The sequence below is a fragment of the Danio rerio genome, chromosome 12 (genome assembly GCF_049306965.1).
Source record: "Danio rerio strain Tuebingen ecotype United States chromosome 12, GRCz12tu, whole genome shotgun sequence".
In the NCBI taxonomy this organism is placed as follows: domain Eukaryota; kingdom Metazoa; phylum Chordata; class Actinopteri; order Cypriniformes; family Danionidae; genus Danio; species Danio rerio.
The window spans coordinates 4,185,001-4,197,500 of NC_133187.1; the positions used below are offsets into that span (position 1 = coordinate 4,185,001).

A 12,500-nucleotide genomic window follows, 5' to 3' on the forward strand; every position below is an offset into this window, starting at 1 on the left:
GAGGGTCGAGTTTATGGAGCACGTATGAGTTTCTCCTTGCGCTTAAGGAGTGTGTGCGCAGCATTGGCACTCTGGAGAGACAGTCGTCCTCTAATTCAACAGGTAAAGCTGGGAAAGCGCGTGCGGCGAACTCTACTTCAGCATGAGACATGATGGAGACGGTTCAAAACATCTCAATACTGACTAGGAGAAAGGAAACAAAGAAAAATCACATGTTAAAAAGTCTTGATATTAATAGAATACCTAACATGTGATTATCTTAAATTTTATTAGATTTTAAGTGTTTAAACTATTATTTAACAGTATTTTAGGGCTGCACTGTGATCCTTAAAGTAGTAGTTCGCCCATTCATGTCTGTTTTAAAGTGATTATCTTACATTTTATTAGATTTTAAGTCAATAAAAACTATTAATAAGTGTTTTAATGCTGCATGTCTGCACTATCATGTCTGTTTTCAAGTGATTTTCTTAAATTGTATAAGATTTTAAGTGATTGAAAACTATTAATGAGTATTTTAGGGTGGTATGGGGATCCTTTAAGCAACAGTTCACCCATTCATGTCTGTTTTAAAGTGATTATCTTACATTTTATTAGATTTTAAGTCAATAAAAACTATTAATGAGTGTTTTAGTGCTGGATGTCTGCACTATCATGTCTGTTTTCAAGGGATTATCTTACATTTAATTCAATATTAAGTGATTGAAAACTATTATTGAGTATTTTAGGGTGGCATGGTGATCCTTAAAGCGATAGTTCGCCCATTCATGTCTGTTTTCAAGTGAATATCTTAAATTTTATTAGATTTTAAGTAGTTAAAACTTCTACTAATGAGTATTTTAGGACTGCACTGTGATCCTTTAGGTGACAGTTCACCCATTCATGTCTGTTTTCAAGTGATTATCTTAAACAATTAAAATAAAAATTAAACATACTTAATACTACATTTAAATTCTGACCTAAAATATTAAGTGTTTATCTTAAATTTTATTAGATTTAAAAGGGTTCAAACTTCAAGAAATGAGTATTTTAGGGCTGCATTGTTGCATTGTGATCCTTAAAGCAACAGTTCACCCATTCATGTCTGTTTTCAAGTGATTATCTTACATTTTATTAGTTTTTAAGTGATTGAAAACTATTATTGAGTATTTTAGGGTGGCATGGTGATCCTTAAAGCGATAGTTCACCCATTCATGTCTGTTTTCAAGTGATTATCTTTCATTTTATTAGATTTTCAGTGGTTAAAACTTCTACTAGTGAGTATTTTAGGGTTGCACTGTGATCATTAAAGCAACCATTCACCCATTCATGTCTGTTTTCAAGTGATTATCTTACATTTAATTAGATTTTAAGTCAATAAAAATTATTAATAAGTGTTTTAATGCTGCATGTCTGCACTATCATGTCTGTTTTCAAGTGATTTTCTTAAATTGTATAAGATTTTAAGTGATTGAAAACTATTAATGAGTATTTTAGGGTGGCATGGGGATCCTTTAAGCAACAGTTCACCCATTCATGTCTGTTTTCAAGTGATTATCTTAAACAATTAAAATAAAAATTAAACATACTTAATACGACATTTAAATTCTGACATAAAATATTAAGTGTTTATCTTAAATTTTATTAGATTTAAAAGGGTTAAAACTTCAAGAAATGAGTATTTTAGGGCTGCATTGTGATCTTTAAAGCAACAGTTCACCCATTCATGTCTGTTTTCAAGTGATTATCTTTCATTTTATTAGATTTTAAGTCAATAAAAACTATTAATAAGTGTTTAAGTGCTGCATGTCTGCACTATCATGTCTGTTTTCAAGTGATTATCTTAAATTTTATTCGATTTTAAGTGATTGAAAACTATTATTGAGTATTTTAAGGTGGCATGGGGATCCTTAAAGCGAAAGTTCACCCATTCATGTCAGTTTTCAAGTGATTATCTTTCATTTTATTAGATTTTCAGTGGTTAAAACTTCTACTAGTGAGTATTTTAGGGTTGCACTGTGATCATTAAAGCAACCATTCACCCATTCATGTCTGTTTTCAAGTGATTATCTTAAACAATTAAAATAAAAACTAAACATACTTAATACAACATTTAAATTCTGACATAAAATATTAAGTGTTTATCTTGAAATTTATTAGATTTAAAGTGGTTAAAACTTCCAAGTATTTTAGGGATGTACTGTGATCCTTAAGGCGACATTTCACCCATTCATGTCTGTTTTCAAATGATTATCTTACATTTAATTAGATTTTAAGTGTTTAAAACTTCTATTAAAGAGTATTTTAGGGCTGCATTGTGATCTTTAAAGCAACAGTTCACCCATTCATGTCTGGTTTCAAGTGATTATCTTACATTTAATTAGATTTTAAGTCAATAAAAACTATTAATGAGTGTTTTAGTGCTGGATGTCTGCACTATCATGTCTGTTTTCAAGGGATTATCTTACATTTAATTCGATATTAAGTGATTGAAAACTATTATTGAGTATTTTAGGGTGGCATGGTGATCCTTAAAGCGATAGTTCGCCCATTCATGTCTGTTTTCAAGTGAATATCTTAAATTTTATTAGATTTTAAGTAGTTAAAACTTCTACTAATGAGTATTTTAGGACTGCACTGTGATCCTTTAAGCAACAGTTCACACATTCATGTCTGTTTTCAAGTGATTATCTTAAACAATTAAAATAAAAATTAAACATACTTAATACGACATTTAAATTCTGACATAAAATATTAAGTGATTATCTTAAATTTGATTAGATTTAAAAGGGTTAAAACTTCAAGAAATGAGTATTTTAGGGCTGCACTGGGATCCTTAAAGCAACAGTTCACCCATTCATGTCTGTTTTAAAGTGATTATCTTACATTTTATTAGATTTTAAGTGACTCAAAACTAGTAATGAGTATTTTAGGGCTGAACTGTGATCCTTATAGCGATGTTCACCCATTCATGTCTGTTTTCAAGTGATTATCTTAAATTTTATTAGATTTTAAGTGATTGGAAACTATTAATGAGTATTTTAGGGCTGCACTGTGATCCTTATAGCGATGTTCACCCATTCATGTCTGTTTTTAAGTGATTATCTCACATTTTATTTGATTTTAAGTCAATAAAAACTATTAATGAGTGTTTTAGTGCTGCACTATGCTGTCTGTTTTCAAGCGATTATCTGACATTTAAAGATTAAGAGGTTTAAGATAAAGATTTTAAGTGGTTAAAACTTCTAGAAATGAGTTTAAGGCTGCACTTTGATCCTTAAAGCAACAGCTCACCCATTCATGTCTGTTTTCAAATGACCATCTTAAATGTATAACATTTCAAGTGATTAAATGTCTGTTTTCATGTAAAATAAAAAATAAAAAAGGCAAAAAAGGTAAAATCATTCAAGCAGAATATATACTTTTATAATTGAAACATACTTATTCTGACATTTATATTCTTTACATAAATAATAAGCGACTATCTTAAATGGTACTAATTTTTAGTGATTAAATCTTCTACTAAGGAGTATTTTAGGGCTGCATTGTGATCCTTAAAGCGATGGTTCACCCATTCATGTCTGTTTTCAAGCGATTATCTTACATTTAATTCGATTTTAAGAGATTGAAAACTATTAATGAGTATTTTAGGGTGGCATGGTGATCCTTAAAGCGATAGTTCACCCATTCATGTCTGTTTTCAAATGAATATCTTACAATTTATTAGATTTTCAGTGGTTAAAACTTCTATTAATGAGTATTTTGCTGCAACAGTTCACCCATTCATCTCTGTTTTCAAGTGATTATCATAAATTATTATATTAAAAAATAAACATACTTGTTACGACATTTAATTCTGACATAACTAATAAGTGTTTATCTTAAATATAGATTTTAAGTGGTTAAACTTCTATTAAGGAGTATTTTAGGGCTGTACTGTGATCCTTAAAGCAACAGTTCACTCATTCATGTCTGTTTTTAAGTGAATATCTTAAATTTTATAACATTTTAAGTGATTAAAACCTCTATTAATGAGTAGTTTAGGGCTGCACTGTGATCCTTAAAGTGATAATTCACCCATTCATGCCTATTTTCAAGTAAAAAAAAAAAAAAAAAGAAGAAGCTAAATCATTTAAGCAGGATGGATCATTTTAAAAATGAAACCCACTTATTCTGACCCTTATAATCTTGTCATAAATAATAAGTGATTATCTTAACTGGTACTACATTTTAGGTGATCAAAATATTCTATTAAAGAGTTTTTCAGGGCTACACTGTGATCTTTAAAGCGAAAGTTTACCTTAAAGTGAACACTTAAAAACGATGACTTAACTCTCAAAATTATGACATAAGGGTACTAAATTAAACGCATGGTGTACTCAATCGAAATTATGTCTTTAAAATTAATGAATTATGACATTAAAAGTCAATATTATGAGATAAATGTTGAAATTGTAACAGACTTAAAGATGAAGTTATGACATAGGCTAGTTAAGCTGACTTTAAAAGCCGAAACTGTCATTTACTTACTTGACAGTAGGACAAGGCAATAAATTCTGTCTGTATTTCTCACTCTTGTTTCAAACTTGTTTGGGTTTCTTTCTTCTATTGAACACAAAAAGGAAATAATTTAAGTAAGGCTGGAAACCTGTAACTATTAACTTCCACAGTATTTGTTTTTCCTGTATGTAGGTCTATTACCGTTTTTCAACTTTCTTCAAAATATCTTCTTCAGCGTTCAAGAGAAAAGAGAATCCACTTGATGGTGATCAAAAAATAGTCATATCTCATTTTGGGGTAAATAATCCTTTTATCTGAGTCCAGTTGAATCGCTTAAAACCTCCTCATTTGGCTAAACGCGACTGCTAAATGACAACACGTAAAGTTCAATGGTAAGCGTAAAGCATCTGTAACGTTACGCACTTTCTTGCGTCTTTTTTATCCACAAAGCAAAACTTTACGTGAAATTAGAAGTATAGCTGCCAACTAAAATACAGTATACATCTTTTTAAATCTATACATAGAGTAGAAATGTAGATATACCTTATTTTGTGAAGTAAATGTGCTCCCGCGCTGGAGCTGCACATGTCCCTGGCTCCTGCTGAGTGTTTCTGCAGAGCGCGCGTGCACGTCGGCTCTCCAGCACAGTGGGTTATGTGACTCCTCCTTCACCTGAGTCCCGCGGGGTTGAGTTTCACTGAGTACATCTGCATCTCTCTGTCCCGTCACATCACAACGGCTTGTGGTTTGAGAATGTTATGTTGTGGCAATCTATTTTATGAGGATCTGTGAGATTTTCCGCTTGCCGTGTCCGTCATCGAGTCGTTCGATTCGAGTCGGAACATTTTAATGATTCACTTGAACCGGATCGTTGGTCCGAGAAATTCGCTTGTCAACAGCTATAATTGTAATTAGTTAAAAATGCAATTAGTATGGAATGAATGCCAGCATGCAATGTAAATGTTATTAGATTTTAGGTGGTTAAAACCTCTGTTAATGAGTATTTTAGGGCTGCACTGTGATCCTCAAAGTGATCATTCACCCATTCATGTCTGTTTTCAAGTGTTAATCTTACATTTTATTAGATTTTAAGTGGTTAAAACTTCTATTTTTGAGTATTTTAGAGTTGCACTGTGATCATCATAGCAATAGTTCAACCATTCATGTCTGTTTTCAAGTGATTAACTTGATTTGTATTAGATTTTAAGTGAATAAAACTTCTATTATTGAGTATTTTAGGGTGGCATGGGGATCCTTATAGTAATAGATCACCCATTCATGTCTGTTTTCAAGTGATTATCTTACATTTTATTAGATTTTAAGTGGTTAAAACTTCTATTATTGAGTATTTTAGAGTTGCACTGTGATCATTATAGCAATAGTTCAACCATTCATGTCTGTTTTCAAGTGATTAACTTGATTTGTATTAGATTTTAAGTGAATAAAACTTCTATTATTGAGTATTTTAGGGTGGCATGGGGATCCTTATAGTAATAGATCACCCATTCATGTCTGTTTTCAAGTGATTATCTTACAATTTATTAGATTTTAAGTGGTTAAAACTTCTATTATTGAGTATTTTAGGGCTGCACTGTGATCATTAAAGCGACAGCTCACCCATTCATGTCTGTTTTTTGGTCATTCATTTTATTTTGATTTATTATGATTCTTTTTGGAATAATTATATGGCTTTTATCCATTTAATGTTGGGCATTTCTTAGTCTGCGAAAGATTTTAGTGGAATTTTAGTAAAGTTTGGCCTAAATTGTTATGTCTTGGAAATGCAAATAAAAAAAGAAAAAGAAAGAAAGAAAAAGAAGTATTAAGAGATCAAATATAAAGACAAAACAAAATCAAAGTCATAATCATACCTTATGACTTAACTCACCAGAAATTAGTCAATATCTTAAATTTTATTAGATTTTAAGTGGTCAAAACTTCTATTAATGAGTATTTAGGGCTGCACTGTGATCATTAAAGCGACAGTTCACCCATTCATGTCTGTTTTTTGGTCAATTATTAAATTTGATTTATTGTGATTCTTTTTGGAATAACTATATGGCTTTTATTTATTTAATGTTATAGTAAAGTTTGGCCTAAATTGTTATGTTTTGAAAATGCAAACGTAAAAAAGAAAGAAAAGAAAAACAAGTATGAAGAAGAAAGAAAAAAAATCAAGCATAAAAAAATGTAAATATTACATAGTTAAGTCATAAGCATTCCTTGAAAAATGATGACTTAACTTCCTCGAAATTATGATAAAGTACTAAATTGAATTCATGATGTACTCAATAGAAATTATGTCTATAAAAATAATAAATTATGAGATTTAAAGTCAATATTAAGATTAAAAAGTTGAAATTGTAACAGACTCAAAGATAAAACTTGGACATGAACTAGTTTAGTCGACTTTAAAAGCTTAAATGATCATTTACTAACTTAAAATTATGAAATATAGGGCACTAAATTGAAATAATGATTTAATATGAGCTGTTGCCTTCATTTTCTATAAGTTTATTCAGCTTATTAATGCCAATTCTGACACAGTCATCACATTAAGCTTAAATATTTTTTCTTTTTATCTAAGGTGTTTAATAACAACTGAAATTTCATTTATTCATTTTTATGTATTTATGTATCTCTTATTTTGTTTATTGTTTCAGTACTTTAAAAAAACATGTCAAACTCCACATGCCAAATGGCCCAGCCAGGAGTTGAACCAGCGACCTTCTTGCTGTGAAGCCACAGCACTACCCATTGCGCCACTGCGATGCCCAATTATTATTTTAGATAATAAAAAAATAAATAAACTTAAGCTTTTCATAAGAAAATAAATTATGAATTCCAAATGTTTATGAACAATTAAGCAGCATTTTATTTATACGTGTAAAGTAAATTTTATGAAGTATTTTATTTTTTACATTTTCATATGATTTAATACTTTATCAGTTTTTATTTCAAGTTTAGCTTTTGTTATTTTAGTTAAACAATTTTATTATTTATATTTCAAGCCAAACAAGAATGAGAATTATTTCCTTTTTTAACTATAAAACACACTGAAGTTATGTGTACAGTTTAATAATATTAGCTTAAAAGGATTGAACTCTGCACTTTTTTAGCCAAGTTACCAGATGCATTTGTATTATTAAATAATATAAAAAGCATGAGATTTTGACCAGTCTGATGCCTCCTGAGAACAACAACAACAATCAAGAAATCAGACTTAAGTGAAATTATTAAATTATTATGGAAGCTGTCCTTGACTCTCATAGCATAATTTTGTTTTAAATACACTCACAGGAAATCTAATAATCTTCATAAACAAGCTTAAAGCCATGTCCGAATCCCCCTGGAGTCTGATGGGGCTATTTTAGACTTTTCTCATGTTGGATTCACATCATAATTTTAGACTATAAAGAATTTATCCGTTCATGATGCCCCCAAATAATAATACAAATATATTTAAATAATCTGTGCTTGCCCTGTTGGGAATATGTTGAATGTTTTTATCTGAATAAATAAAGTCTTGAATTTGCCTTGTTTTTTGAGACACTGTGGCTGTCCGGTGAACTCACATTGCCGTTTTCTTAATCTTTGATTAAAAGAAAAAATGATTTATTTAATTATTAATTCATAGGTTTTATTATTCTCATTCAATTATGAATTAATTAATCATTTAGCAGTGATGTACTCTTTACAAATATACAGATTTCATCCGTCCAAAGAGTTGAGCGACTTTTCAATCTGGCTGCAGATGCAAGCTGAGCGTTTTCAATGCGCACACCAAAAGCCCTCTTCTCACACTGATGTCACTAGCTCCAACTGAGTGCATTGTGTCTAAGACTGCGCGTCTCAGCTTACATGTGCAAGTCTGCAGTCAGATACTATTTTTTAACACTATTTTGTATTCTGAAGCTCAGCAGAGGGCGCTGTCACGTGTCTTTTTTCGTCTTTATTGACATGCGCATGAGCGACATCTGTCTGTCACAAACGCCAACACACCGTCCTAGAATTTAGCAATTATCAACTACACAAAAATAAATATGAAACAGACAATATTACAGTACATCTACATTTTAAAGATTTTTAAAGATCAAATAGCCACATTTGTATTTGTAAAAACGTTTTTACAATAAAAAACAATTTACTTTAAATTTAAATAAATATTTTAAGGAGGATTTTCTAACATAAGGTATACATTTGTTTTGTTTAAAAACCTATAGATATTTCTGTAGACATCTGAAAGACAGACTGAAAGGCATCATGATAAATTAGAAAGTAAATTAAACATTTGACACTACATATGAAGCTCTAAATCTGAAAACATTGGATGCATTTGTGAACTCTTTACATTAAAAGCAAATGTTTAAGATTAAATAATAATAATAGTTAAATGTCAAAATGGATGGATGGATGGATGGATGGATGGATGGATGGATGGATGGATGGATGGATGGATGGATGGATGGATGGATGGAGATCCCAAACTCAGTCCTAGAGGGCCAGTGTCCAGCAAAGTTTGGCTCCAACCCCGAACAGACACACCTGGGCTGGCTAAACAAGCTCTAAAGCTGTGGTCACACTAGAGTTTGTGTGTGTGAAATTCTGTCGGTGCTGCGAAAAGGGGCGGGATTAAACAAGATTATTAGACATTAAAAAAAGCGAGCGATTGCTCCATGTTTTAAATTTCTGTCCAGAGAGGTCATGTTTTGATCCTCGATTGGTCTCGCAGGTCAGAGTTTACCATGCTTGAACTTTGCACCGCAGCAACCTGCAAAACTTGACGCATGACCTTGCGTTTCCGGTCTGACGCATTCTCGTGCGTATGAATGGAAGTCTATAGGAGGAAAAGCCCAGTGTGACCGCAGCTTTAGAAATCCCTGCAGGTGTGTTAAATAGTTTGGAAAGACTTGAGGGTGAGAAAATGATGTCTGAATATTCACTTTAGGGTGAACTATCCCTCAAGTCTTTCCAAACTATTTTATTCCTCTGTTAAACCAAAAGAAGATGTTTTGAAAAACGTTTGAAACCGGTAACCATTGACTTCCATAGTATTTTTTTTCACTATTTGCGCACTCTCAAATGATTTTAAAATGTCTTTTTTTTCCTCTTTAACACAAAAATAGATATTTTGAAGAATGCCGAAAACCGGTAACCATTGACTTCCATAGTATTTGTTTTTCATACTATGGAAGTCAATGGTTACCGTATTCCAGTTTAAATTTCTTCTTTAGTGTTTAACCGAATAATATGTTAGAAACCTGTAACCATTGACTTCCATATTAGCAAAAACAAATACTATGAGAGAGAGAGAGAGAGAGAGAGAGAGAGAGAGAGAGAGAGAGAGAGAGAGAGACAGACAGACATAGAGATAGAGATATGGATGGATGGATGGACAGACCGATGGATGGATGGATGGATGGATGGATAGATCCACTATTTCTAATCCTCAATGTAAAAATACAGCAAGGATGTAGGAATTACATTCCAGTTTGGGTTTAAATCAAAAAGTGGTTTAAATTATTAAAAAAGCATGTGAAATAATTTGAATTGTGTGTAATTATGTTCTGTATAGATTGTAAGTTGACATGATAACATTTAGATTTGTTTCTATAGACATTTCAGATAAATCTCCGAGCTGGAATTATAGTAATTTAATAATTCTTGACTTTCAGCATGAAGTCATGACGCTGAAAACATTCGGCATGCAATAATTCAATTCATTCTCATCAGATCTGCACATGAAAATCAGTATGCTGTGCAAACACTGGCATACACAATTGGATGGGGGTTGCAAGAGAGAACCAAAAATTGTCTCCCTCATTTATTTATACAGTATTACATCGGTATAAAAGGGTGGTAAGATACAGTGATAGCTGAGGAAAAGGAGTGGATGCTACCAGAATTCAGCGAGATCCGTCATAAACAACACACTTACTGAAGAACATCTCCTCTTTGCCAGGAAGCGTCGCGGGATTCACAAACAGCCGTGTCTTTTTGGCTTTGTGGTTATACACAAATCTTCAAGTCGAACAAGAGACCTTCAGGATTGACAGCGATAAATGGACTGGAATAAAAACATATGTACAGGAAAAAGATAGAACATAAACATACTGATACTCCTTAGGTTTGGTCTGATGTTTCGCTTTGCATGCATATTGGCTGAAGGGATAGTTCACTCAAAAATGAACATTTACTCAGTTTTTACTCTCCCTCAAGCGTTTCCAAATCTTTATCAGACTTTTAGAACACTAAAAGAGGATGTTTTGAAGAAAGCTAATAACCATTGACTTCCATAGTAGGAAGAAAAATACTATGGAAGTCAATGGTTACCAGTTTTCAAACATTTCTTAAAACATCTTTTAGTTTAACAGAGGAATAAAATAGTTTGGAAAGAGGGTGAGTAAATGATGTCTGAATATTCATTTTAGGGTGAACTATCCCTAAAGTCTTTCCCAACTCTTTTATTCCTCTGTTAAACCAAAAGAAGATGTTTTGAAAAATGTTTAAAACCGGTAACCATTGACTTCCATAGTATTTTTTTTCACTATTTACGCTCTCTCAAATGGTTTTTAAATTGTCTTTTTTTTCTCTTGAATACAAAAAAGATATTTTGAAGAATGCTGAAAACCGGTAACCATTGCCTTCCATAGTATTTGTTTTTCCCACCATGGAAGTCAATGGGTACTGGATTCCAGTTGAAATTTCTTCTTTAGTGTTTAACCGAATAATATGTTAGAAACCTGTAACTATCGACTTCCATCGTAGCAAAAACAAATACTATGAAAGTCAGTGGTTACCGGTTTTAAACATTTTTCAAAACATCTTCTTTTGGTTTAACAGAGGACTAAAATAGTTTGGAAAGACTTGAGGGTGAGTAAATGATGTCTGAATATTCATTTTGGGGCGAACTATCCCTTTAAGAACAAAATCATGATTTTAGTCGGCTCAAAAACCAGGTGTAAAACCACCAATCTAATCCTTTTCCAACAAGGAAGACCCTTAAAGGGATAGTTCACCCCAAACATAAAAAATATTCACCATTTAAGCATTGTCAAATGGTTTTAAAATGTCTTTTTTCCTCTTGAACACAAAAGAAGATAATTTGAAGAATGTTGAAAACCGGTAACCATTGACTTCTATAGTATTTGTTTTTCCTACTATAGAAGTCAATGGTTACCGGACTTCAGCTAAACTATCGGTTTTAGTGTTTAACCGAATAATATGTTAGAAACCTCTTAACCATTGATCTCAATAGTAGCATAAACAAATACTATGGAGGTCAATGGTTACAGGTTTCCAACGTTTTTCAGAATATTCTCTTTAGTGTTTAACAGAATAAAGAAACTTAAAATGGTTTGGAACAAGAAAAAGGTGTGTAAATGATGACAGAATTATTTGCTTTGGGTGAATTATCCCTTTAAAATTTAGTTTGTGCCAAATAATGACAGATTTAATAGTGGAGTGTAACATATCGAGTCCTGAAAGCATCCGAATGAACTCGTGACAGAACCCAGTCGCAAATCCCAAAGTCTGACTTGAGAAATCCTGATTCAAAAGAATTTGACTCCTTTTCCGTCATCCATAGTGATGATTTCTGCTTTCCCGTCAGTCTGCAGAGCCTGTAGTGAACGCAGCAACATCCAATCCTCTAGCCCGTGAAACTCTGAAAGACACACTTGCTGTTATTTGCCAGTTTATTAGGTACACCAGATCAACTTCTTGTTAAAGCGATAGTTCACCCAAAACTAAATTCTGTCATGATTTAGTCATCCTTTGCTCTTTTCAAACTTTCATTAGAATTTTTTTTTCTGCTGAACACAAATAAAGATATTTTGAAAATTGTTGGTCACCTGTAACCATTGACTTCCATAGTATTTGCTGTGGCTAAGTCAATGGTTACAGGTTTCCAACATTTTTCAAAATATCTTCTTTTAGTGTTTAACAGAAAAAAAGGTCACATAGAGGTTTAGAACCATTAGAGGAAGAGTAAATAGTGAGTAATTTTTCAATTTTGGGTGAAA

The 12,500-nt window shown here is 32.0% G+C and overlaps 2 protein-coding genes and 1 long non-coding RNA gene across 6 annotated transcripts in view; 1 reads left to right on the forward strand and 2 right to left on the reverse strand.

The window, feature by feature from the left end:
• The window catches only part of wnk4a (WNK lysine deficient protein kinase 4a), a 128,708-nt gene extending 123,619 nt beyond the window's left edge, over positions 1-5,089 (reverse strand). For 2 of the 4 annotated variants that reach the window (XR_012387779.1, XM_021480207.3), the window contains exons 1-2: positions 5,020-5,089; positions 1-179 (exon numbers count right to left, since the gene is read on the reverse strand). The exon at positions 1-179 is cut by the window's left edge and continues 437 nt beyond it. Coding sequence is in view for 2 of the 4 variants with exons in the window: in XM_021480207.3 (XP_021335882.2) it covers positions 1-151 (151 nt within the window). In the remaining 2 variants the exon portion in view is untranslated. Of the gene's footprint in view, positions 184-5,019 lie in introns of all 4 variants that reach the window. The other 2 variants (XR_012387778.1, XM_002663887.8) reach the window with 1 other exon arrangement.
• A 3,291-nt stretch (positions 5,090-8,380) lies between these two features.
• Positions 8,381-10,833, forward strand: LOC141376739 (uncharacterized). Its single transcript, XR_012387784.1, has 3 exons — positions 8,381-8,983; positions 9,063-9,234; positions 9,320-10,833. It is a non-coding gene; the product is annotated as an uncharacterized lncRNA (long non-coding RNA).
• A 1,045-nt stretch (positions 10,834-11,878) lies between these two features.
• Positions 11,879-12,500, reverse strand: part of vps25 (vacuolar protein sorting 25 homolog) — an 8,180-nt gene continuing 7,558 nt past the window's right edge. Inside the window, 1 exon segment of the mRNA NM_001089362.2 lies at positions 11,879-12,142. Within this exon segment, the coding sequence (NP_001082831.2) occupies positions 12,030-12,142 (113 nt within the window). The 3' untranslated portion in view covers positions 11,879-12,029.